Here is a 23296-nt window from a genome sequence, read left to right on the forward strand (position 1 = left end):
TGAACCTTTGAGTCTCCCCTCCCCCAGCATACCTCCTAAGTAACCCACCTGTCCTATGGAAGATGGGTCACAATTACTCTAAACCCCAAGTTTTGGAACTAGGAAAAATATATGACAAATTTCAGGAGGGTAGATTTCAGATCAATATAAATAATTGTGTGATAGGCAAGATTATTTGGAGAGAGAGGGGGCTTTTCCAGGAGGTAGTCTTCCTTAATTGTAAGTGGTCAAGCACATGGTAGATGGGAACAGTGTTATAAAGAAGGTTCCAGTATAACACGCAAAGTTGACAATGTGCTCTCACTGGTCCTTTCAAATTGTGAGATTGTATGCTCCTATGAAGTCCAAATTTCAAGGCATTTCTGTTGGCCCAAAGGAGATACTAGAATCTCACTGAAGTTTATTTTTCTGAGTCCTGGTGTACTACAAATCCGTAGAAAATGTAAAACCCTAGAGTCATCCTAGGCTATTTCCTCAGCACCAATCCCTCCTCAACCAGTTGTTCACTGAGTTTTATCAGTTTTACCTCCTCAACATCTCCCAAATCCATTTCCCTTCTCCAGCCTCACAGCCACTGTTTTTTTTCCATCATTCCATTCCAAAAATACTTCCTGAATGCTTGCTATATGACAGCACCATGCTAAGCACTGAGGACATGATGCTGAATAAGACTTAGTCTGTGTCTTCGAGGAAGAGATAAGGAAGCAAACAGAAAGTTACAATACGATGTGGTAAATGTTATGCTATGCAAGAGACATAGAACACAGCCTGGGAGTCGGGGCTGGGAGGAGAGATCAAGGAAGCCTTCCTGGAAGGGGCAACACCTGAGCAGAGTCTTCAAGGCTAAATTACCTCAAACTTAACCTCCTTAGTGCAGTGTGTCCGACCTCCACCCCACTGCACCTTCTACATAGCCCCATTACTGCTTATATTCTACCGTGTGATTGTTTACCTTCCTATCTCCCTTCCTAGATCCTAAATTGCTAAAAGAAACTATGAGTTTTATTGATAATTATGACCTCAGCCATGACCACACGACTAGCAGATAGGAAGCATTCAGTAAATGTTTACAGAATTGATTTGTTTTCATTTTAGTTTTTAGTGAACAACTCTTAGTCCTAGTGAAGGAATCAATCCTCCTGACTTCTTAGGGTATGTGGTAATCCACAGCACAGTTCCGCATCTGCTTTTGAGAGTTTCTGCTGTTCCTTCCCGTCAGCCTGACTGAGCTTTCGCTTTTTGTTCCATCCACCGTGTGTAACCTCTCGAGAAGCCTCCTTAACCATGACTCCCATAGCTTCCCTCCCTGGGAAGCCGCGTGGACCATGGCTACCTGGACAGGGTGGGCTGACAGGACAGGAGCAGGGCTGTACTGCCATCCCAGCATCCCCTGTGGAGAGCCATAGTCATCGGCCCCATGGAATGACTGACTGGGTGAGCGTGCTTTCATACCTCCATCTCTGGAAACAATGACAGGCGCTCTGAAACCTGTTTGAAACCTAAACATCGTGGCTTGACTTCTTCTAAACTGGTCTCTGTGGGTAGGTTTAAATGATCAAGTTCGAATTTCCAACTATTTCTCTAAGTTGGACCAGAGTGAGGCAGTGGAAATTCATTACAATGCGGTGTTTCCCAATGTCTGAAGCACACTCCACCTGGGTTTTGCAAGATGATTCTACGTGGTACACTTGTGAACATGTTTTAGTTGAGAACATATTTGTTTAAGTTGAATGACCTGTTTGAATAGTCATGTATGTATTTACAGTTACCTCTTATTTGGGGCGAGTAAAAAAGTATGCTGATTTAAATTCTTTGTTAATGTAAATAATAACATAGATGTTCTTAGAGGACTTGGGTTGGAAAACATTGTTATATCACAGTCTTCAAGTTTCATGCCAACCAGTGAAGATTATGGCAGCAGAAATGCCAGAGCTGAAAGAAACCTTGGAGGCTATCCAGTCCAATTTACTACTTTATTCACTTAACAAATATTTATTGGGCACTTACCATGTATGAGGAGAAGAACCGCAGTGAATCCGAGAGGGACAGCCTAGAGGGAGAAACAGATATTAAATCTACAGAAGAATTATAATTACGACAGGTTCTGTGAAGAAGTAAAGAGTGTATGAGACCATTAACAACAGGATGATGTTTCAATAAAATCATAAAGGTTCAGGAGAAATGAAGCAGGCAGAGCAGGGCTCGGGGTAGTAGGGGCAGGTGGTGGGAGAGAAGAGAGTGTGTGAGGTCCTTTGAGGGCACGTGTCTGGAGTAAAGAAAGACCTCAGTCCCCCACTCTGCAGATATCTGTACAGATCACCCGTGCTAGCTAATTTCAATCAGGATCCATCCAGAAACGGAGGCCCAGGAAGTGAATTAGCCTGACGTTGGTCACACATCCTAAGAGCAGCAGGGCCAAAGCCTCGGTCCATTCTTTCAAGAGCTCACACATTCACCATGTGCTGATGTAGTGCCCCGCGTTCAGACCCTGATCTGGGTGCTGGGGACCCTCCAGAGAACAGAACAGACAAAAGTCCTGCCTCGCAGAGCCTATATTCTGACATGGCGGAGACAGTCAATAAACAAACAAGTCAGTACAAGCACGCCAGTGCGAGAGAAGTGTTTTAGAGAAAAGTGATGAGGGAGGAGGTTGATGTTTTGTATGGATAACCTGGAGGGAGTTGGGACTAATAGGGTCTCTGGACCACACTGAGGGCTGTGTCCACCACTCCAGACTACTCACGGGTACTCAGGCTCGTTCTGCTCTCCCTGTGTTAAGAGCAGATTCAATGCCCTTAACTCTAATTATATGCTGTCAGACAAAACATTTCAATAGGAAACATAGTCTCCTAGGTATGATCCAGGAGGGATCTGCTAGAAGAAATCTCCTCCTATGAAGGCTGAAGGGCTTGGGGATTATAGAGCATCTCGTGGGTGTTTGGGGGTATGCCGCCATTTCCCAAAATGCAGCCATCTCTGGCTCTGGTAACGTCCAGAGTGGGACCTGTAATCAGAGGGAAGCTTTCACCCTGAGCCCACAGTGACCCCACCAAACACGGTTTCCTCCCTGTGCACAAGGACAACAGCTTCTCCCTCCTTAACTGCCTTTTCAGAATACCAGTCTTTACTCAAACACACTAAGACCACGCTTTTTCCTTTGGTATCTGAAAAACGTTTGTGAATAGGCACCAGCACGTGGATGTTGGTTTTCTGCTCAGTGATGATGTTTAAATTCCTATTGTGCTTCAGCAGCCTTTTGACTCTTCTGGGCAAACGGAAGAATTTGGGAAACAATCCAGCAAATAAAAACATTGAATTCAATCACCCCAGAGTACTGTGGAACACAGATAAAATTTTATCCCTAAGGACCTAAAGTTGGCAAATGAACATTTCACAGCCCCTCTAATACCCGGCGTCCCTAAGTAATGGAACACGTAAGAATGCTTTGTAACCAAGATGGAGACTCCCAGCTCTGTGGAAGTACAGCACAAACTCAGCTGTGAGGGTGCCTGATCCTGGAAACCACCAAGGGCCCTGAAAGTGGGGCAATGAGAGGCCGTGGGTGCACCACTTCCTCTCAGGTCCAGGGGAGAGCCAGGGGGTAGATTCCTGATCCCCAACATGCCAGCTCTTCCAAATGTTTCTCAACAAAGAAGGCTGCCCCATTACTGATGGCCTAGGAGCCTGCACTGGGAAGCCCTAAATCAACAGCACGAAAAGAAGACAGAGTCCCCCAGTCTCCCCACCGCCAATCCCCTCCACTCACCACACGTTTCCCTGCCTGTGGATTTGTGTAACAATGAGGTCCTCAGTAGGATAAGACATGGGCCACGGAGTGTTGCTGGGGAAGGCAGAATGGAGAAGGGGCAGAGAACAAAGAGGTAATTTTGGACTATGAGATAAACCAAGAGAGGACAGTCCCAGGTGAACAGACTAATGACCATGTGATTGAAAAGAACTGGATGGTGGGAAAGCAAAGTAGAGAGGAGGTTCCAAGGATGAAATCCACAAAGGCCTTCGGGAAGCCCCGCCTACTCATATCACAAAACACCAAGTCCTGGTGTTGTCTGTGCGCAGCAGAGGCACAATGGGTGCTTTGTGGAAGCAAACTGGCCATCACACAAATTGCTGTCTGAAATTGCCCATGCCTACAATGCCGAGGCAGGATCCGTTTAATGCAAAACAATGGTCAGGCAATATGACTCATTCAGCTGAAGGGCTAGCTGTGTGGGTAAGGTTTTTAGATAGTAAGGAAAGTTTCCTGTGGTGAACTCTGAGCTGCTATTCAGACTTCTATTTGGCCTCTACCAACTTTCTTAATTGTATGGCACCCGGAAGGAACATAATCAGGCTTCGGCATCATTTCAACTTGGTTCATTGTAGTCTGTGTAGCTTGGGTTATCTGTCAAAGGTGTTTCTAGTAAACCATTCCAAGCAGTTAGTTTACATGTGTGTCCTATTTGATCTGATCTGGTAGTTACCCATTGTACTCAATGAAATTCTAGCATACCGTCCTAAAAAGGACATCCAGGAGAAAGAAACACAGCTTATTTCATTAAAATCAACATCTATTAGGGGCTAAGTTCACACTGGGCTTAATTAATAATCATCAAGCCCTTAAGTAGACAGTAATCATATACACGGCATCTATGTAAGTCTCAATAACGTTATATTGTATCCCAGAAATCTGTCGTTTTCTATGCACAAATATTGCATGATTTAATTCTGGTTATACACCTTTAGATTAAACTCATGCAATGCACTTGGGAATGACAAAACATGTTCAGGATGAAAACATTCTTTGAAAATACAGAAAATGTGCATATTAGTGACAATTTACTTACCTCCAAAATTTTATTACATTAAAGTCCTCTAGTCTATTCCAAATCATCTAATTTGCTGTTAGTACTATGTACAAAATTTTAAAAAGGAAATACACTGCTTTAAATTGATTTCTGGTTGTTCTCATTATATTTCAAAATAACAGTCAAATCAATCCACTTGGCTTCTTGCATTACTTAACGCTTTCCAGAAATTGTTTAATCCAGGAAAGAAGAATAGCCAGTTCACTGATGGCTTTGTAGATTCCTTTCTTTCCAATCTGTGGATAAAGTGGAAATATTAGAAGCAGAAATATTTCACATTTTAAAAAACAAAGCATTCAAAGACAAGAATTTGGAATACTTACCTCATAAAATTTTCTTTTCATCCTGGTAATGGATTTCATTTCTCTAGCTGATGAAACACAGGAAATCTAAGAAATCAGAAGTACATACAGAAAATATTGTTGAAAAAGGGCTAATAATACTCACTCTTCCATTCACTCAACCAACATTTTTTGAGCAGGTATAATGTGCTGGGCATGATATACACTGGCAAATATATAGTACCTTCATGGGGGAGAGAGATGATAAATAAGAAAACAAATGAAAAATTAGAATTTCCAAATTACAATTAAAGCTGTGTTTGTAATGCATAAATTCTATGCTAGGAATTTACAGCTGCTTTCAATTGGGTGGTCAGAGATGGTTCTTTCAAGGAATGACATTTAAATTAAGATCTGGAAAAGGAGAAGGAGCCAGCTATATGAGGAAGTGAAGCAAGAAAACAGGGGTTTGGGGAGGATGCAAAGGAGAGAATAACTCAGGTAACCTGAGTGAAAAGTGTGCAAATGTCCTGAGGCAGGAAAGACCTAGTGCTTTCCAGAAACTGAAAGAAAGAAAGCATGGCTGGAGCAGGAGAGATATGGGAAGCATAGGAGATGTGAGAATGACAAGAAAAAAAATTATTTTTTGAAAAATCACCCTGGCTGTTGTATACATTGCACAGTACAATATTCAGCTGTTGATTGCCAGGAGAAAGCACCAGGAAATTAATATTAGTTTCTAAATTACGAGGAGGAGCAAACTAATGTCTTGAGAAGATGGCTTGCACCTCGGCGGGGGGGAACTGCCAGTCTCCTTTGAGGAGGTGAATTTTCAAACCCCATCTGAGCACAAGAATTGCTTAGGAGCCAAGTAGGAGGAAATTCTTCATCATCCTTTTTACTCCACAAATTTCCATAAGGTTAAATAGAGAAAAGGGAAGGGAAGAAAAAGGTGAAAGTGTCTAATTTATCTACCTAGCTTTTACTCATAAAACCCTAGCGCTGGAATTGACCAAGGACATCATACGGTTCAATTGTTCTCAATTTACATAAAAGGAAACCAAGGCCCAAGGTGTCCCAGGATGTCCTGACCTCGCGATGAAATAGTGTCGGTGCATCAATAAAGATAATACGTAATCAAAACTCGAGAAATGGAAGCAGCTAAATGACAACACCTATTAAAACAAATAAAACATGGCCAACATCAACCCACAGGTCCCTTTATACCAGAACACAGAGGAGAAGAGGGGACAGGGGAGGGGCAACGTTCAGGTCTTTCTCTTGTCAAGAGAAAATAACTGAAACGATTTGACAGTTATCTCCTGAATGCTGTTGCAGGGGCCTAAAGGTGGTGATGTTGTCATGACTCTGCCCAAATGGAGACTCTACCTTCAGGTCAGACCCTGCGTAGGAAGAGATTCTTCTTGTGAAAGGGGCTTTCATGATGAGGCACAGAAGAGCTGCAGACACAGAATATTCGGGTGAAGGTTTAGTCTGCAGGACTCACAAGTGCTGGACCTCCCTGTGATAAGAGCCGTGGATTTTTTTTTAACATCTTTATTGGAGTATAATTGCTTTACAATGGTGTGTTAGTTTCTGCTGTATAACGAAGTGAATTAGTTATATGTATACATGTATCCCCAGATCCCCTCCCTCTTGTGCCTCCCACCCTCCCTATCCCACCCCTCCAGGTGGTCACAAAGCACCGAGCTGATCTCCCTGTGCTATGTGGCTGCTTCCCACTAGCCATCCATTTCACATGTGGTAGTATATATATGTCCATGCCACTCTCTCATTTCGTCCCAGCTTCCCCTACCCCCGTCCCCGGGTCCTCAAGTCCATTCTCTACATCTGCATCTTTATTCCTGTCCTTCCCCTAGGTTCTTCAGAACCATTTTTTTTTAGATTCCATATATATGCGTTAGCATATGGTATTTGTTTTTCTCTTTCTGACTTTCTTAGCTCTGTACAACAGACTCTAGGTCCATCCGCCTCACTACAAATCACTCACTTTCGTTCCTTTTTATGAAGAGTCATGAATTAAGAGGACACTTCCTCCCACACCAGATCCTGTGAGGCAAAAACAATGCAGGCAGCCAGTGTCAGAGTATACTTTCAGAAGGAATTCATTCCTTCATTAAACAAGCATTCATGAAGTGCCTACTAAGTGTCCGATCGTGTGCTAGGCACTCAAGACATAACAACGAGCAAAACAGAGTTAGTAAATAGAATAGTGGTGGACAGGAAAATCAACAAAATACAAGATCCATATTAGAAGATAAAAAATCCAGCAGTTCCAGGAGCTTTCCTTTTTATCCCAATTCCCCTTCATGTGACGACAGAACTACTAAGAAGATTGTTAGATAAAAATAATAGCAGTCAACATGTATTTTGTTAGTGTTATGTATCAGGCACTGATCTGAAGGCTTTAGTGATATTAACTCATTCAGTCCTCACAACAACCCTCATTTTATAGATTAGGAAAGCGAAGCATAGAAGTTAAAATTCTGCCTATTTTCACATAGTAAGTGGCAGAGCTGAGACCTGAAGTATTCTGACTCCAGAGTCCAGGGGAAATGTTGGAAATGCCTCTAAAAGACTAAGCTGATTGGCAGAGAGAGAGAGAGAGAGAGAGATTTCAACCTGAAAATGGACAATGTGATAATAAACAAAAGAAGAAATCCTCTATGCGTTTGTGTGTGTGTGTGTGTTTCCCTTTGTTCATTTGTTTTTCAGATTGGAACTGCAAAAGCAAATTCTAGAAATACCAAGTCTAGTTCCAACCAAGTAGAGTAGCTATGGAAAAAATTTAGAGAATTCTGCCCATTATATTTTAAATGGAGAGTTTGATTAGATGCTAAATCCTTCTAGTCAGAAATTATCTAATATAAAAGTAATTGGCATGGACATATATACACTACCAAACGTAAGGTAGATAGCTAGTGGGGAGCAGCCGCATAGCACAGGGAGATCAGCTCGGTGCTTTGTGACTGCCTGGAGGGGTGGGATAGGGAGGGTGGGAGGGAGGGAGACACAAGAGGGAAGAGATATGGGAACATATGTATATGTACAACTGATTCACTTTGTTATAAAGCAGAAACTAACACACCATTGTAAAGCAATTATACTCCAACAAAGATGTAAAAAAAAAAAAATCCGTATGGAGGAAAAAGGTTTATTTTAATAAACTGCCAAATACTAAAAAAAAAAAAAGTAATTGGCCCAAATCTTGCAACTGGGAAAACAAAGAGGACTTCACAAAGAGAATCAATATTTGCTGATTCCAATACACTCGATCAAAGTTCTTAGATGCAAAGATCAATCACAAAGCACCAAATAAGCAAGTCACAGGGCACAATATCAAACATGCTTGTGTTGGGGTTTAAAGATTTCGCATGGAAAATGGGATACCAAAGAAGTCAACCAAATACTGGACGTTACAGAAGGTGAATATCATTAAGGCATTCCTGCTGACTAGGCCCTCTGCCCAGAGAACTTGGGTCTGCAGTGTCTCCCATAGCATGGTGGGAAGTACAAGAAAGGCTTCTGACTTCATCTAAGGTACAAGCTACCCCAAGAAGAGCAAGGAGAGTAGAAAAGGAGAAAAACAAGGTCGGGCAAAAAAACAAACAAACAAACAAAAAAATCAAAACAACAAAAAAAATCACTTAACAGTGCCAATATTGCCACCAGAGCTCCATGGGTTTATGGGATGCTTTCTAGCACCTTGAGCTCCATTTACTATAAATGACTCCTAGTAAAGATCTGATGCAAGAGGTTTTCATTTTCCTCACTTTTGTAAATATGTCTACAGACCCAGTAGGACAGCCTGATTTTACTGCTGTAATCTAGATTGCTTTGCTTGGAAGGAGGAATTTACGAAAGAATGATTTCCTTTACCTTATATTTCAGCGTATACAGTTCCATTGGCTGAAAGCAGAATGCACAACCAAAGGGCAGCAGTTTTATTCTAAGAACGGCTGGATGATTTGACAAACTCAACCAAAGCAGACACGATCTAGACTAGAGGCAATTTATTAGTAGGGCTGGAATAACCAGAGACAGGTTCAAAAAAAAAAAAAAAGTGTGAGATAGTCATGGAATAAAAACACAAGGCAACAGGCTAATCATTCATCATTAAGTCAATACATTTTTATTGCATGCTTACTATACGCTAGGCATGAAATACTGTCTCTGCCCACATAGCAGAGATTTATTTAATTTATAAAAGTAACTTTCATGGTGAAAATTGCCTTGGGGCACAAGGGATGGCTCATAATCTACTGACAGTGAAGCAAAATTACAATACTAAGTGATAAATACTGTGATTTAAAACAAACAAACAAACTGCTCTGGCGACAGAGCAGAGGCAACCCAACTGTGGGATGCCAGAAGACTTCCAGAAGGAGAAAACAAGTGAGTTGCATCTTGAAGGGTGACTAAGATGGAGTGGGAGAAGCAGAAAGAAGGGACAAGTAGGCAGAGGAGGCACAATGTTCCAAGGCTGGAGAGAGCAGAGATGATTTACACACCCTTTGGGTCTCAGCTGAAATCCTCAGATTCAATTATCTATGATATGGTCCCCAACCTCATATGTCAATTATACCCCAACCCCAACCTTATATGTCAATTATACCTCAATTTAAAAAAAGAATGAATCCATGTAATTTTTCACATGAAATGGTAGAGCCCCATAATTTTGACAGAAAAGTTATATATCATTAACCAAGGAATGACTTTGTCAGAAAAGAGATTCTATAATATTATAATTAGAAAATATACTTACCAAGATTAAAACCAATGATTCATAAATGATCTCTTTATCTTTCAGTTAAAGTAATACTGTAAATAAAACTCTAACATTAGGCACTAAAAATGTATTCGATTGTTTAAGAGAACCACTCCATTGAAAATTGTTGAGAAAATGTAATTGGAAGAAAATTAGTGTTCTGTGTATGGAAAGCAATAAGAAAAGACAGTAACAATTTTACAGAACTACTACTTGTTAGGTTCTTTGATATATTACCTTACTTAATTCTTCTAACAACAAGATGAGATTATTGGTATTGTTGAAAACAGGTTTAGGACTTTGCACTTAATGAAAGAATAAAACAGAGTTTGTCACACTTCCTACTTCCGTTTATCAGTTCAATTAATTGCAATTTTTAAAATATTTGAAATTATAAGGCTAAATAATTGGCAGTGCTTCACAGCTTGATAAGCTAGTTGCAACTGAGGATACAAATTACTTATCAAACATCCTACAGGAATTGGAGACACAAATATTCTATTTGCCAAGACTTACCAGACTTTAAAATTAATTACATACAATTAATGTAAAGAAATGGAGCTCTTTAATTACCAATTACTATTCAGGCTCTTAAAATGTTAATTAAAGTAAATGATGAAATCTTGAAAGCTAATGTAATTTTTTTCAGTTTCAACTTTGATCACTAGCAATTAGGCCAATTATTTTATGAATTCAACTAAGCAACTATTAAGTTCCCTTTCAAGTCTGAGAGTATTGAGTTCTATAAGAATCTTTAAAATGTCTTCTAACATATACCAACTTTCCAAATACCATTAGGGCAAATACCGTGGTTAACAAAGATTAAAAATAAATATATTTATGTTATCCATAACTTTTTTCTTTAAACAGTTATACACCTGAATTACCCAAATCAGACTAATTTTTTTTAATTTTTCTTTTATATTGGAGTATAGTTGATTAACAATGTTGTGTTAGTTTCAGGTGTACAACAAAGTGATTCACTTATACATGTATCTATTCTTTTTCAAATTCTTTTCCCAATTAGGTTGTTATAGAATATTGAGCAGAGTTCCCTGTGCTATACAGGTTATCCATTTTATTCTTTTTTTTTTTTTCAGCATTTAAGCACAGATCTGTGTGACTTTATATATTTATTTTTTTGGCTGCACCCTGCCTGTGGCATGTGGGATCTTAGTTCCCCGATCAGGGATCGAACCTGTGCACCCTGCATTAGGAGTGTGGAAATATGTAATATTTTATTAGGTGCTGCAAAATTCTTAGAATGTTCTCAGAAACAATAAGATGACATTCAAATATAGTGGTACTGGGATTCCAGACCTTGGGGTCTATCACGAAAATCACTGTGGTTTTGTATCTTAAGAGTGGCTCAAAAAGATGCCAGTCTTAGTGGACCTATAAAGAAATCCCAAAGGCAGGTAGCTTATAGAATCTGAAAGACTTCTCAAAAATAAAAAATAATTTAAATCCATGAGTTAATAATGAAACTAAGAGAAAATAACAACTCATTGATAACCCTGGAAGAATGTTAGAAAATCAATTCCTTATATTCAAAAGTGGGAAATAAAGAAAAAGAATTACATGTTTATTCTGCCTGTCTTATATGATAAGTTCCTCAGGACAGCCAAATAGTAAGGGGTAAGTTCTCTTTACAGAATTATCCCCACTTATAAATAAAGTAGGCGTAATAGAATCTTAAAAGCATCATTTTTCAGTTTTATGAATTAATAGATCAAAACAATAATTATCAATGACTGCTAACATAGAAATAGAGGCCATATAGTGCATTCTAGAAGCTAAAAGAAAGATTGATCATGTTATGTAGGAAAAGGGAAAATATTAAAAAGACCAAATTCAGACTTCTAGAGATAAAAACTACAATGGCTAAGTTGAAAAATATACTGAATGGGACTAAAGCAGATTAGATACTACAGAATAAAAGGTTTATAAACTTGATGATGTAGCAATAGAAACTATCCACAATGAAACACAGAAAAACACAGAAAACAACACAGAATCAGAGAGCTGTGGGACAATTGCCAATGGCCTAATGTATATGAAATTAGAATTTCAAGAATAGAAGAGATAGAAGGAGGCACAGAAAAAATTTTTTTTCTGAAAAAGTAATGGCCCAAAACTTCCAAATTTGATGAAAACTATACACTCACAGATGGAAGAATTTCAATTGACTCCAAGCACAAAAAGTATGAAGAAAACATACCAATGCACATTATCATTAAATTGCTTTAAACAAGTAATAAAGAGAAAATCTTTAAAAAGAAAGAAAGCCAGAAAAAAAAAAGATATGACATAAGAACAAAGATAAGAATGGGAGATTTCTTGTCAGAAACAAGCCTGGAGACAATGGAGCAACACCATTAAAGTATTGGGAAAAAAACCTATCAACCCCAAATTCTATTCAGAACAAATACATTTAAAAAAGAAAGAGGAAATAAAGGCTTTTTTCTGCCATAAAAAACTGAATGTATTCATCACCAGTAGAACTGTACTACAAGATCTGTTAAAGGACAAATGCTGGAGAGGATGTGGAGAAAAGGGAACCCTCCTACACTGCTGGTGGGAATGTAAATTGGTGCAGCCACTACAGAGAACAGTATGGAGGTTCCTCAAAAAACTAAAAATAGAGTTACCATACGATCCAGCAATCCCATTCCTGGGCATATATCTGGAGAAAACTCTAATTTGAAAAGCTACATGCACCCCTATGTTCATAGCAGCACTATTCACAATAACCAAGACATGGAAACAATCCATTTTTTTTTAATGGGCGAAATATTTGAACAGACGCTTCACCAAAGACAATATATAGATGGTAAATAGGTAAATCAAGAGATGGTCAACCTCATTAATGATTGCGGAAGTGCAAATTGAAAACACAATGTAATACCACTACACTCCAGCTAGACTGGCTAACATTTTTAAACACTGACCATATGAAGTGATAGCAAGGATACTGAGCAATTTTAACTCCCACACACTACTGGTAGAAATGTAAAATGATTCAACCACTTTGGAAAACAGTTTAGCTGTTTCTTACATAGGTAAACCTACACCTAACCTATGATCCAGCCATTCCACTCCTAGGTGTTCACCCAAGAGAAATGAAAATATCTCTTCAAACAAAGACTTGTATATAAATATTAATAGCAGCTTTATTTGTGATAGTGAAAAACTGGGGAAAAAAAACTAAATAGACATCAATAGATGAATAGATAAATTGTGGTATATCATTACAATGGAATACTACTTGGCAGTGAAAAGGGAGAAGTAATTGATACACTCAATAACATTAATGAATCTCAAAATAATTATGCTGGGTGGAAGAAGTCAGACATTAAAGAGTATAACACATACATAGATTTTCCTCAATTTACGATTGGGTTAAGTCCCGATAAACTTATTGTTAGTTGAAAATATTGTAAGTCAAAAATGCATTTAATACTCCTAACCTTCCAAACATCATAGCTTAGCTTAGCCTACCTTAAAAGTGTTCAGATGGGCTTCCCTGGTGGCACAGTGGTTGAGAGTCCACCTGCCTATGCAGGGGATACGGGTTCGTGCCCCGGTCCGGGAGGATCCCACATGCCGTGGAGTGGCTGGGCCCGTGAGCCATGGCTGCTGAGCCTGCACGGCCAGAGCCTGTGCTCCGCAATGGGAGAGGCCACAGCAGTGAGAGGCCTGTGTACAGCAAAAAAAAAAAAAAGTATCACCAAAAATAAAACATCCACATAGAATCAGAGTATTTTAAAAATACTATATACAATTTATAAAGAGGCTGTAGTAATCCTTACTCCTTAATATTTTCTTCAATTATTAAGATACAAAATAAATAATTGTTGGATTCTCTAAGTTATAGAAAGCAATTTGTATCATAGATTTTGCTGTTTTTTGCTATTTACAAGTTTTTTTGGGGGGGGCGGTTTTCAGAAGAGGAAACACCAATGCTTATGGCGGGCATAAATTCAAATCCCAAGTGAACACATTAAACAAATTACTATATGCCAAAATTCTGTATGTAACTTAACTGTCTAGAGCTCTGGAAGCAACATCATAAATGCAACACTGGTTTTTTAATCAACCCCTCAGAATCCTATTTATCCTAAAGCCTCACATAACCAAAGCATTATTCTAGAATTCTCGGTCTTGGAAACAGGGCCTGGGCCATTTCCTCCTGTTTCCAGATCATGGAAGAAGCCTTGGACCAGTTTTGAAACGTGTCGAGGTTGTGCAGAAATAGAACCTGCAGAACTCGGGGCCCCTCTCAAAGTCCCTCCTTCTTGAAAACTTACTTGCTCCATCCAGACTCTAGTATTTCTGCTCTGAAACCCCAGGGCTTTGTTAGCACTAATATTATGGTGCTTTTCCTTTCTTCCTCTTATAATTGTTTGTGAAGTTACCTTGCCATCCCCTTCCTTCTGCCTAGAACCCTCCTACCAACACACACACACACACACACACACACACACACACACACACACAGTGCAGAACTCCTAGAGGGTAAAGTCTCATTTTTCCCACAATACCCCAAATAGCAAGGGCAACAGGGGAAATACAAAAAGTGTTAATTATTTTCTATGTATTGGCTGTTTCTATATTGACTATATTTAGTGTCCCTTTTTTTTTTTTTTTGCGGTACGCGGGCCTCTCACTGTTGTGGCCTCTCCCGTTGCGGAGCACAGGCTCCGGACGCGCAGGGTCAGCGGCTATGGCTCACGGGCCCAGCCGCTCCGCGGCATGTGGGATCTTCCCAGACCGGGGCGCGAACCCGTGTCCCCTGAATCGGCAGGTGGACTTTCAACCGCTGCGCCACCAGGGAAACCCTAGTGTCCCTTTTTGACTAAGAAAATATCACATCTCAGAACAGTCCAACCAGAGCAGCAGAGAGAGGGAAGATGAGCAACATTCTCATGAATATTTTCTTCATCATTAATCGTTTTAAAATATTTTCCTCATTAGTGTTTTCTTATTAAGATGTTCTTTTTCAAAAACTCTTCATGGACACATCTTTCAAATTATTTCATAAGTTATTTTTTCCTGACATATTGTTTATGGAAACATGCTTCATGAATATAAATATATTCAATGACTATATTCATTTTTTTAAAGAACAGTTAATTAGATATAAAGTTGTTAACTAGGCAACTAAAAGGGTAAAGAGAGACATCATAGAGGCAGCAACTGCACGAAGCAGTTACCATCTCCAGGATGGAGGGAACAAAGGGAAGAGGTTAAAAAAAAAAATGGAAATGACAGCCACTGCTGAGAGCGACCTGTTTGCCTTTTGCGGTGCAGTCATTCTTGACTCAGAATCAGCACATCTAGGGGGGTGTCTGCATCCAGTAAAAAATGAGATGACCCAGATTGGGTTATAGATGCTATTTCTGGTTTTATTTTTATTTTTCAACTCCAAATTCTATAGACCAAGACATGGATTTAGTCTCGGAATCCATTCCTAGAAAGTCCACCCAAGTTTCAGATGGTTAGAGAAACAGTATGCGAGAGGAGAGCTTTAAAGCAACCAGTAGAACCATTGGGAAGGGGGAGAAAAGTTTTCTGTAACTTGCAAAGCTTTGATTCATTGCCATATTCAAGAATTAATTATAGCCTGAGGTCCCTGGAATGAAGAGAGAAAAGAGAAACAATATGACAGTTACACATCTGGTGGAAGGCACAGCTGCTTCTGCTTAGGAAAGCTGCCTGGATCCCTGTCTCCCCAAATTAAAGCAAGTGGTCAAAAAAGAAGAAAAGAAAATATCACATGTAAATTAATGTCACCTACTTCACATTTTATAACTTCTCCCTCCTAAACTCCGCCCCAACCACTAATTTAGAATTCCACACAGAGTAAATGCTCAGTTAATTTATATTAAACAGATACAAGCTTCTGTGGCCAAAAATATAAACTTATAATTGGCAGAAAGATTAAATGCAAGGCCTATTATTAAAATTAAACCTATTTCCCTAAAGCAATGTCTGTGGAGACTTTCTAAAGCTCAGGCTAATCCTAGACTTCTTTTTTTACAGTTTCACAGAGGTGGTTGGTTTACTTCAGCACATAAATGCCTTAGCTTGTGAGACAAAGTAACTGAAGCTAACAAGGGTTGTCTTGGAGTGGGAGAACGTAGGAAGGAAAGCCCAGTTAGGTGGCGCTGGGGGTGGTTGTGCTCATATTTGGCCGCAAGGGGGAGCCAGCCGCTTTGGAAAGCCTCCACGACCAGCCTGGGATGTACCGCCTGCTCCCATCGCGCTGTGGTCCAAGGCATTGAAAAAAGCATCTCTTGACAGATTAAGGTCCCTTCAGGAAATAATTTCTCCCAAAACAAATCAAGGAAAACCAGAGTTCCTAGATAGCTCTATGTTTTCTAAGTTTTTCATCTAGAACATTGCTTGGTTTAGGTTATAACTATTATGTGTTTTCTAGCTATTTGAACTGAAGAACCAAATCAATGGTCAAAACAGACATGGCTTTTGTTGGTTCCAGGTGTCCAGATATATTGTACTGTATCAGGCAAGGATTTCTAGCGCCTTGTCATCATTACCAAAGTTCATTTAGAATAATATTACATTAAATTGTATGGCTAGTGCAAGAGACAGCACCTGCACAGAGGAACGAAGGACACTAGCAAAAAGAAAAACAGAAGGTGCTTTAGAAAGTGGGAGGATGGGGTCTCTGAAGACAATCCTCGTCTCCAGATACTGAAACAAGACCAGCTCACTGTTCCTTAGGAAGACTCCATTTTGGCCTACAGTGACTGCCATAGGTCTCATTATTTACCCCAATATCAAGTCCTTCAATGGATTATTCTCCTCTTCAAGTCTTTTCATGGTGAAAACTCTTACTGGGGATGATAATGACCTAATCAGCTGGTGGTAAAATGAAATATAAAATTACATAATCGTTCAAATTAAATAAAGAGACTATACTGATTTGGGTACCGGGAGCCTGCTGAGCTCCTAGGCCGGTTCCCTGCCCTCCAAAGCTCCCTCCAGGCCACGTGGGTCCTTGAGGGCGTAGGAGGGAGGCCAGGGAGATCCTGGAGAGGCAGGCGGGAAGAGCCATCCGGGAGGAGCGGGAGGGGGAGTCTGCTGAGCTCCCAGGACAGTCCCCTGCCCTACAAAGCCCCCTCCAGGCTGCACTAGTCCTGGGGGCATAGGAGGGAGGCCAGGGAGATCAGGAGAGGCAGGGGGGAGGGGCCCTCCCAGACCAGAGGAGCAGGAGAGGAGAGGAAGGTGTTTGCCCCACCCACTCGAGCCCAGGAAGCCTGCTGGGCTCCCAGGTGAGGTCCCCTGCCCTCTGAGACCAGGGCTGGGGGGCACGCCTGGGCCCCTTCTGTTCCTTGAGCCTAAGCCCCACCCTGCACATCCCCCAGGTCCTTTTCCAGCCCTGTGGGTCCTGAGCATTGGCCCCGCCCACCACCGAAACCTCACCCTTGCTTAGGCCCCGCCCTCCACAGCCAAGGCCTTCCCCCCCCTTTTTTTCTTTTCCCTCCTACTCTTTTTTACTATTGTGGTACTGATGTACCTTCCAGTTGTTGATTCATCTATATTTTTATTTTTATACTCTTTCTAACATATAACATTAGTTTTCTAGTCTAATTTTATTTTTTACTTTGTTATTGTTCTTTTTCTTTTTTTTCACACCCCACGCAGCTTGTGGGATCTTGGTTCATGAGCCAGGGTGGGGCCCAAGCTCCTGTGATGGGAGCTCCAAGTCCGAACCACTGGACTAACAGAGAACCTCAGGCCACATTAGAAATGCTACTGTGCAGTAGCAATACTCATATCAGATAAAATAGACTTTAAAATAAAGACTGTTACAAGAGATAAGGAGGGAAACTACATAATGATCAAAGGATCAACCCAAGAAGAAGATATAACAATTATAAATGCTTATGCACCCAACACAGGAGCACCTCAATACATAAGGCAAATGCTAACAACCATGAAAGGAGAAATCAACAGTAACACATTAATAATAGGGGACTTTAACACCCCACTTACACCAATGGAAAGATCATTCAAACAGAAGATAAATAAGGAAACACAAACTTTAAATGACACAACAGACCAGATAGATCTAATTGATATTTATAGAACATTCCAACCAAAAGTGCAGATAGCCATGGCAATCAGAGAAGAAAAAGAAATAAAAGGAATACAAATTGGAAAAGAAGAAGTAAAACTGTCACTGTTTGCTGATGACATGATACTATACATAGAAAATCCTAAAGATGCCACCAGAAAACTACTAGAACTAGTCAATGAATTTGGTAAGGTTGCAGGATACAAAATTAATGCACAGAAATCTCTGGCATTCCTACACACTAACAATGAAAAATCAGAAAGAGAAATTAAGGAAACACTCCCATTTACCACTGCATCAAAAAGAATAAAATACCTAGGAGTAAACCTGGCTAAGGAGGTGAAAGACTTGTACTCAGAAAACTATAAAACACTGCTGAAAGAAATCAAAGATGACATAAACAGATGGAGAAATATACCATGTTCTTGGATTGGAAGAATCAAAATTGTGAAAATGACTATACTACCCAAAGCAATCTACAGATTAAATGCAATCCCTATCAAACTACCAATGGCATTCTTCACAGAATTAGAACAAAAAATTTTACAATTTGTATGGAAACACAAAAGACCCCAAATAGCCAAAGCAATCTTGAGAAAGAAAAACGGAGTTGGAGGAATCAGGCTCCCCGACTTCAAACTATACCATAAAGCTGCAGTAATCAAGACAGTATGGTACTGGCACAAAAACAGAAATACAGATCAATGGTACAGGATAGAATGCCCAGGGACAAACCTACGCATATATGGTCACCTTATCTTTGATAAAGGAGGCAAGAGTATACAATGGAGAAAAGACAGCCTCTTCAAAAAGTGGTGTTGGGAAAACTGGACAGCTACATGTAAAAGAATGAAATTAGAACACTACCTAACACCATACACAAAAATAAACTCCAAATGGATTTAAAACTTAAATGTAAGACCAGACACTGTAAAACTCTAAACATAGGAAAACATAAGAAGAACACTCTTTGACATAAACCACAGTAAGATCTTTTTTGACCCACCTCCTAGAGTAACAGAAATAAAAACAAAAATAAACAAATGGGACTGAATTAAACTTAAAAGCTTTTGCACAGCAAAGGAAACCCTAAACAAGACAAAATGACAGTCCTCAGAATAGGAGAAAAGATTTGCCAATGAAACAACAGACAAAGGATTAATCTCCAAAATATACAAACAGCTCATGGAGCTCAATATCAAAAAAACAAACAATCCAGTTTAAAAATGGGTGGAAGACCTAAACAGACATTTCACCAAGGAAGACATACAGATGGCCAAGAGGCACATGAAAAGATGCTCAACATCACTAATTATTAGAGAAATGCAAATCAAAACTGCAATGAGGTATCACCTCACGCCAGTCAGAATGGCCATTATCAAAAAATTTAGAAACAATAAGTGCTGGAGAGGGTGTGGTGAAAAGGGAACCCTCCTGCACTGTTGGTGGGAATGTAAATTGATACAGCCACTATGGAGAACAGTATGGAGGTTCCTTAAAAAACTGAAAATAGAACTACCAAATGACCCAGCAATCTCACTACTGGACATATACCCTGAGAAAACCATAATTCAAAAAGAGTCATGTGGGGCTTTCCTGGTGGCGCAGTGGTTGAGAGTCTGCCTGCCGATGCAGGGGACATGGGTTCGTGCCCCGGTCCGGGAAGATCCCACATGCCACGGAGCGGCTGGGCCCAGAGCCATGGCCACTGAGCCTGCACGTCTGGAGCCTGTGCTCCACAACGGGAGAAGCCACAATGGTGAGAGGCCTGCGTACCACAAAAAAAACCCAAAAAACAAATAAAAAGAGTCATGTACCACAATGTTCATTGCAGTACTATTTACAATAGCCAGGACATGGAACCAACCTAAATGTCCACTGACAGATGAATGGATAAAGAAGATGTGGCACATATATACAATGGAATATTACTCAGCCATAAAAAGAAATGAAATTGAGTTATTTGTAGTGAGGTGGATGGACCTAGAGACTGTCATACAGAGTGAAGTAAGTCAGAAAGAGAAAAATACCATATGCTAACGCATATATATGGAATCTAAAAAGAAAAAGAATGGTACTGATGAACCTAGTTGCAGGGCAGGAATAAAGAGGTAGACATAGAGAATGGACTTGAGGACATGGGGTGGGAGGGTGAAGCTGGGGCGAAGTGAGAGTAGCATCAACATATATACACTACCAAATGCCAAATGTAAAATAGCTGGCTGGTGGGAAGCAGCCGCATAGCGAAGGGAGATCAGCTCGGTGTTTTGTGATGACCTAGAGGGGTGGGATAGGGAGGGTGGGAGTGAGGCTCAAGAGGGAGCGCATATGGGGACGTGTGTATGCATACGGCTGATTCGCTTTGTTGTGCAATAGAAACTAACACAGTACTGTGAAGCAATTATACTGCGATAGAGATCTATTAAAACAAAAGAGAGACTATACTATTCACTGTCTTAATAAGATGACCTTATAAGTTAAGTATAGAATACACCAAAGATAAGTGGTGACCTTTCCATTATTTCGGGCAAGGGAACTGGCCCAGAGCATTCTCTCTGTGTTCTGCCAAGAGGTACCAGTTTGTAATTTTTATGCTTGTTATTTTAATGGAATAGGAGAGTTCATGGAAAACTATGCGACCCAAGTCCCAAACAAGGACATGACTTAAACACAGACTAACCAAAGAGAACATAAATTTGTTGAATTTTTTTACCTAACTGAGCAGCTCACCCTCACAAAAATGCCTCTGCACTATAGACTGGAATTTGGGTTACTGAGTACTTTCATGGACCACAAGAAAATGATGCCCTAACTCTTAAAAACTAAAACTCCACTCGCAACTGCCCAGAGTTCAAGTTCCTGTAGCCCTGATGCCCAAGGGTAGAAAGCTCGTTTCCTTCTGGCAACCCCAGGACTGTGATAGTCATCAGCAGGCCACAGCCCAGTTTGTACCACCTTCAAGTACAACCACAGGAGGCTTGAGAAAGCATACTTGGAGTCCAAACAATGTCACAGAAAAGATTCAACACTTCCCACAAGCAAGCCAACTAATACTGCACAGACACTGGCCTGGTTGTTTTGCTTTGTTTTGTTTTTCTGTACCAATCTTTAATATTGTGGATGCTTTTACAGAAAAGTGTGTTCACTTTTACCTTCTTAATTAATTCCCCATTGCTTAGGGTGACAGCAACCACACTGCAGCATCAAATAATTTAGGTACCAAAGGAGACACATTTCTTTTTTTCATTTTGTTTTGATTGAGACTTTGCCTTATACAGGGTACAACTCTAAAAACTTATATGAAAATAAGATTAAAAAATCAATCTAAAAGCTCTTATCAATATAGGAAAGAGAGGAGGTGACAGGAAGAGAGAAGAAAAGAAAGACAGAGGGAGGAAGGAAGGAAGGGAGGAGAAAGAAAGAAAGAAAGAAAGAAAGAGAGAGAGAAAGAAAGAAAGAAAGAAAGAAAGAAAGAAAGAAAGAAAGAAAGAGAAAGAAAGAGAAAGAGAGAAAGAAAATATCCTAGAATAGCATTTGGCACATAGTTGGTGCTTAAGAAATATCTGTTAAATGAATGAATGAATTAGTTAGGAGTCACATAAAGAAAGAATGATTTGAAAAACAGATATTCATTTGAGAAGCACCTCCTGTCACTTAAGCTCTCTTCAACATGTTTTCTGTGCCATTCCTTAAGAAATAATACATAGTGGCATTACAAGTTATACAGTTATTTGATACAGTTTCCCTGGTGATGGACTCTCCATTTGGACTACAAGCCAACAATTAGAAAACCCCTTTACCCACTCTTTGAGTAAAGACAACTTCCTACATGCTGTTTTCTGGATAGATGTCTAGGATCAAATTTCACCTTATTTGCTATGCATACTTGCACAGTGGCTCAATTTCTGCCTAAGGCTGTGAAAGTCTTCCACAAAGTGTATTTCCTTGCAAACTTGTAATTGGAGTTGACCAAAAACATCTTCCATGAAAAAGGACAGTAGTTGTTCTTGAAGTCTGCAGTTTTTCTATAAATAAGATAGAATAAATTGCATAAGGTAAACTATGAGTAGCTTTCATAAAATGACACTGAAGCATCCCCCGATTATTACTTCATGACCATCTGGAAAAAATAAAATGCAAGGAAATAAAAGCATCCAACAAGTAGAAACGTGACAAAGAAAAAGACCCTCTGGCTTACCATAAATAGCTTTTTTGTTTTCTTTTTTAATAACTGTACTTTTTTTACGCGATCTTCCTACAATAAAACAAAGAGAAATAAGATTTATCCAGAATTTCAAACGTCCCTTTGGTCATCATTCTAAGCAGAGCCTAATACTTACTGGAATTGTTGCTTTGAGCCTTGCTGCCTTGACATAGAGCTTATCAACAGCTTGGGACAGTGTTTCCCTTGGGTAGCAACTTGCGGCGAAGGAAGATTGCTTGTGCTTGGCAATGGCAAGAGACAGAGTGACAAATAGCAACCCAGACCTCAAAATGCAATTCATCCACATTTCCCTCCACCCTACTCTGGGCTCATGTCACTCACGGAAGCCAGACAGTTACTTGTGTTGGTTAGATGACAGGATAACCTAGTTACTTTAGCCCTCAAGGTTGCCCCTCCAATGAGATGCTGTGAAAGATAACTTACAGTTTAGAGAGAGGAAGATCACTTCAGTTGTTCTATTTTCTTAGAGCTTGCTTCATAATCGAAAAACGCTGACCACATCATCTGTGATCTTAAGTAAAAGCACAAATTTACCAGTAAGGTTGGGGCCCTGTTTCCAAAAAGAATTCAGAACCTCCGCTGCACTTCACAACAGATTTCAGTATTTTAAAAGTCATGTCATGCTAGTAAAAGAACTTGTTCTCCAGGATGCCATGTGATTTTTTTTTTTTTAATATGAAAAAAATCTCCTTTTCTAACAAGTAGCCCAGGAAAATTTGACCAAAAGGTAGAATAAGCAGCCCTGGGAAACCTGCTCATGACCTCAAATGGGTTTGACATTTATCCTTTGCCAGATCCTTCACCTGCCCCCCTCTTCCCTCAGAAGCCATCGTTCTGCAGCCTGGCATCAAGACCCAAGTCCTCAAGAATTTTTCCAGCTCGGAAATTGCAACCCCCCCAACATATTCAAGACTTTTTTGAACCTGGACCCGGGATTAAGACCTACAATTTAATAGGTTCTCTATTATCTCTGTCCAAGCTGACCACCCACACTTTTCTTTTAACTCTAGACTTCCAGGAGAGTGCCAACTC

General features: G+C 40.0%; 1 protein-coding gene across 1 annotated transcript; it reads right to left on the reverse strand.

Moving 5' to 3' along the window:
- Nucleotides 1–1838: 1838 nt before the first annotated feature.
- On the reverse strand, nt 1839–22575 carry IL26 (interleukin 26). The gene is made up of 5 exons (XM_022571445.2): nt 22380–22575; nt 22238–22294; nt 21930–22064; nt 5189–5254; nt 1839–5101 (listed from the first exon to the last, which is right to left on the reverse strand). The coding sequence occupies exons 1-5, from the start codon at nt 22548–22550 to the stop codon at nt 5015–5017; spliced, it is 516 nt and encodes a 171-aa protein (XP_022427153.2). The 5' UTR covers nt 22551–22575; the 3' UTR covers nt 1839–5014.
- Between the last annotated feature and the right edge of the window lie 721 nt (nt 22576–23296).

Source organism: Delphinapterus leucas, chromosome 11 (genome assembly GCF_059928025.1).
Source record: "Delphinapterus leucas isolate spDelLeu-1000000601 "Yukka" chromosome 11, BTC_Dleu_Yukka2, whole genome shotgun sequence".
Lineage (NCBI taxonomy): Eukaryota > Metazoa > Chordata > Mammalia > Artiodactyla > Monodontidae > Delphinapterus > Delphinapterus leucas.

Coding starts and splice junctions, on each gene's coding strand:
- IL26 (XM_022571445.2), bottom strand. CDS start 22,550: ATGTGGATGAATTGCATTTTGAGGTCTGGGTTGCTATTTGTCACTCTG. Junction 22,065..22,237: donor AAACAAAAAAGCTATTTATG/GTAAGCCAGAGG, acceptor TCTTATTTATAG/AAAAACTGCAGACTTCAAGA. Junction 5,255..21,929: donor GGCAGAAATTGAGCCACTGT/GCAAGTATGCAT, acceptor CTGATTTCTTAG/ATTTCCTGTGTTTCATCAGC.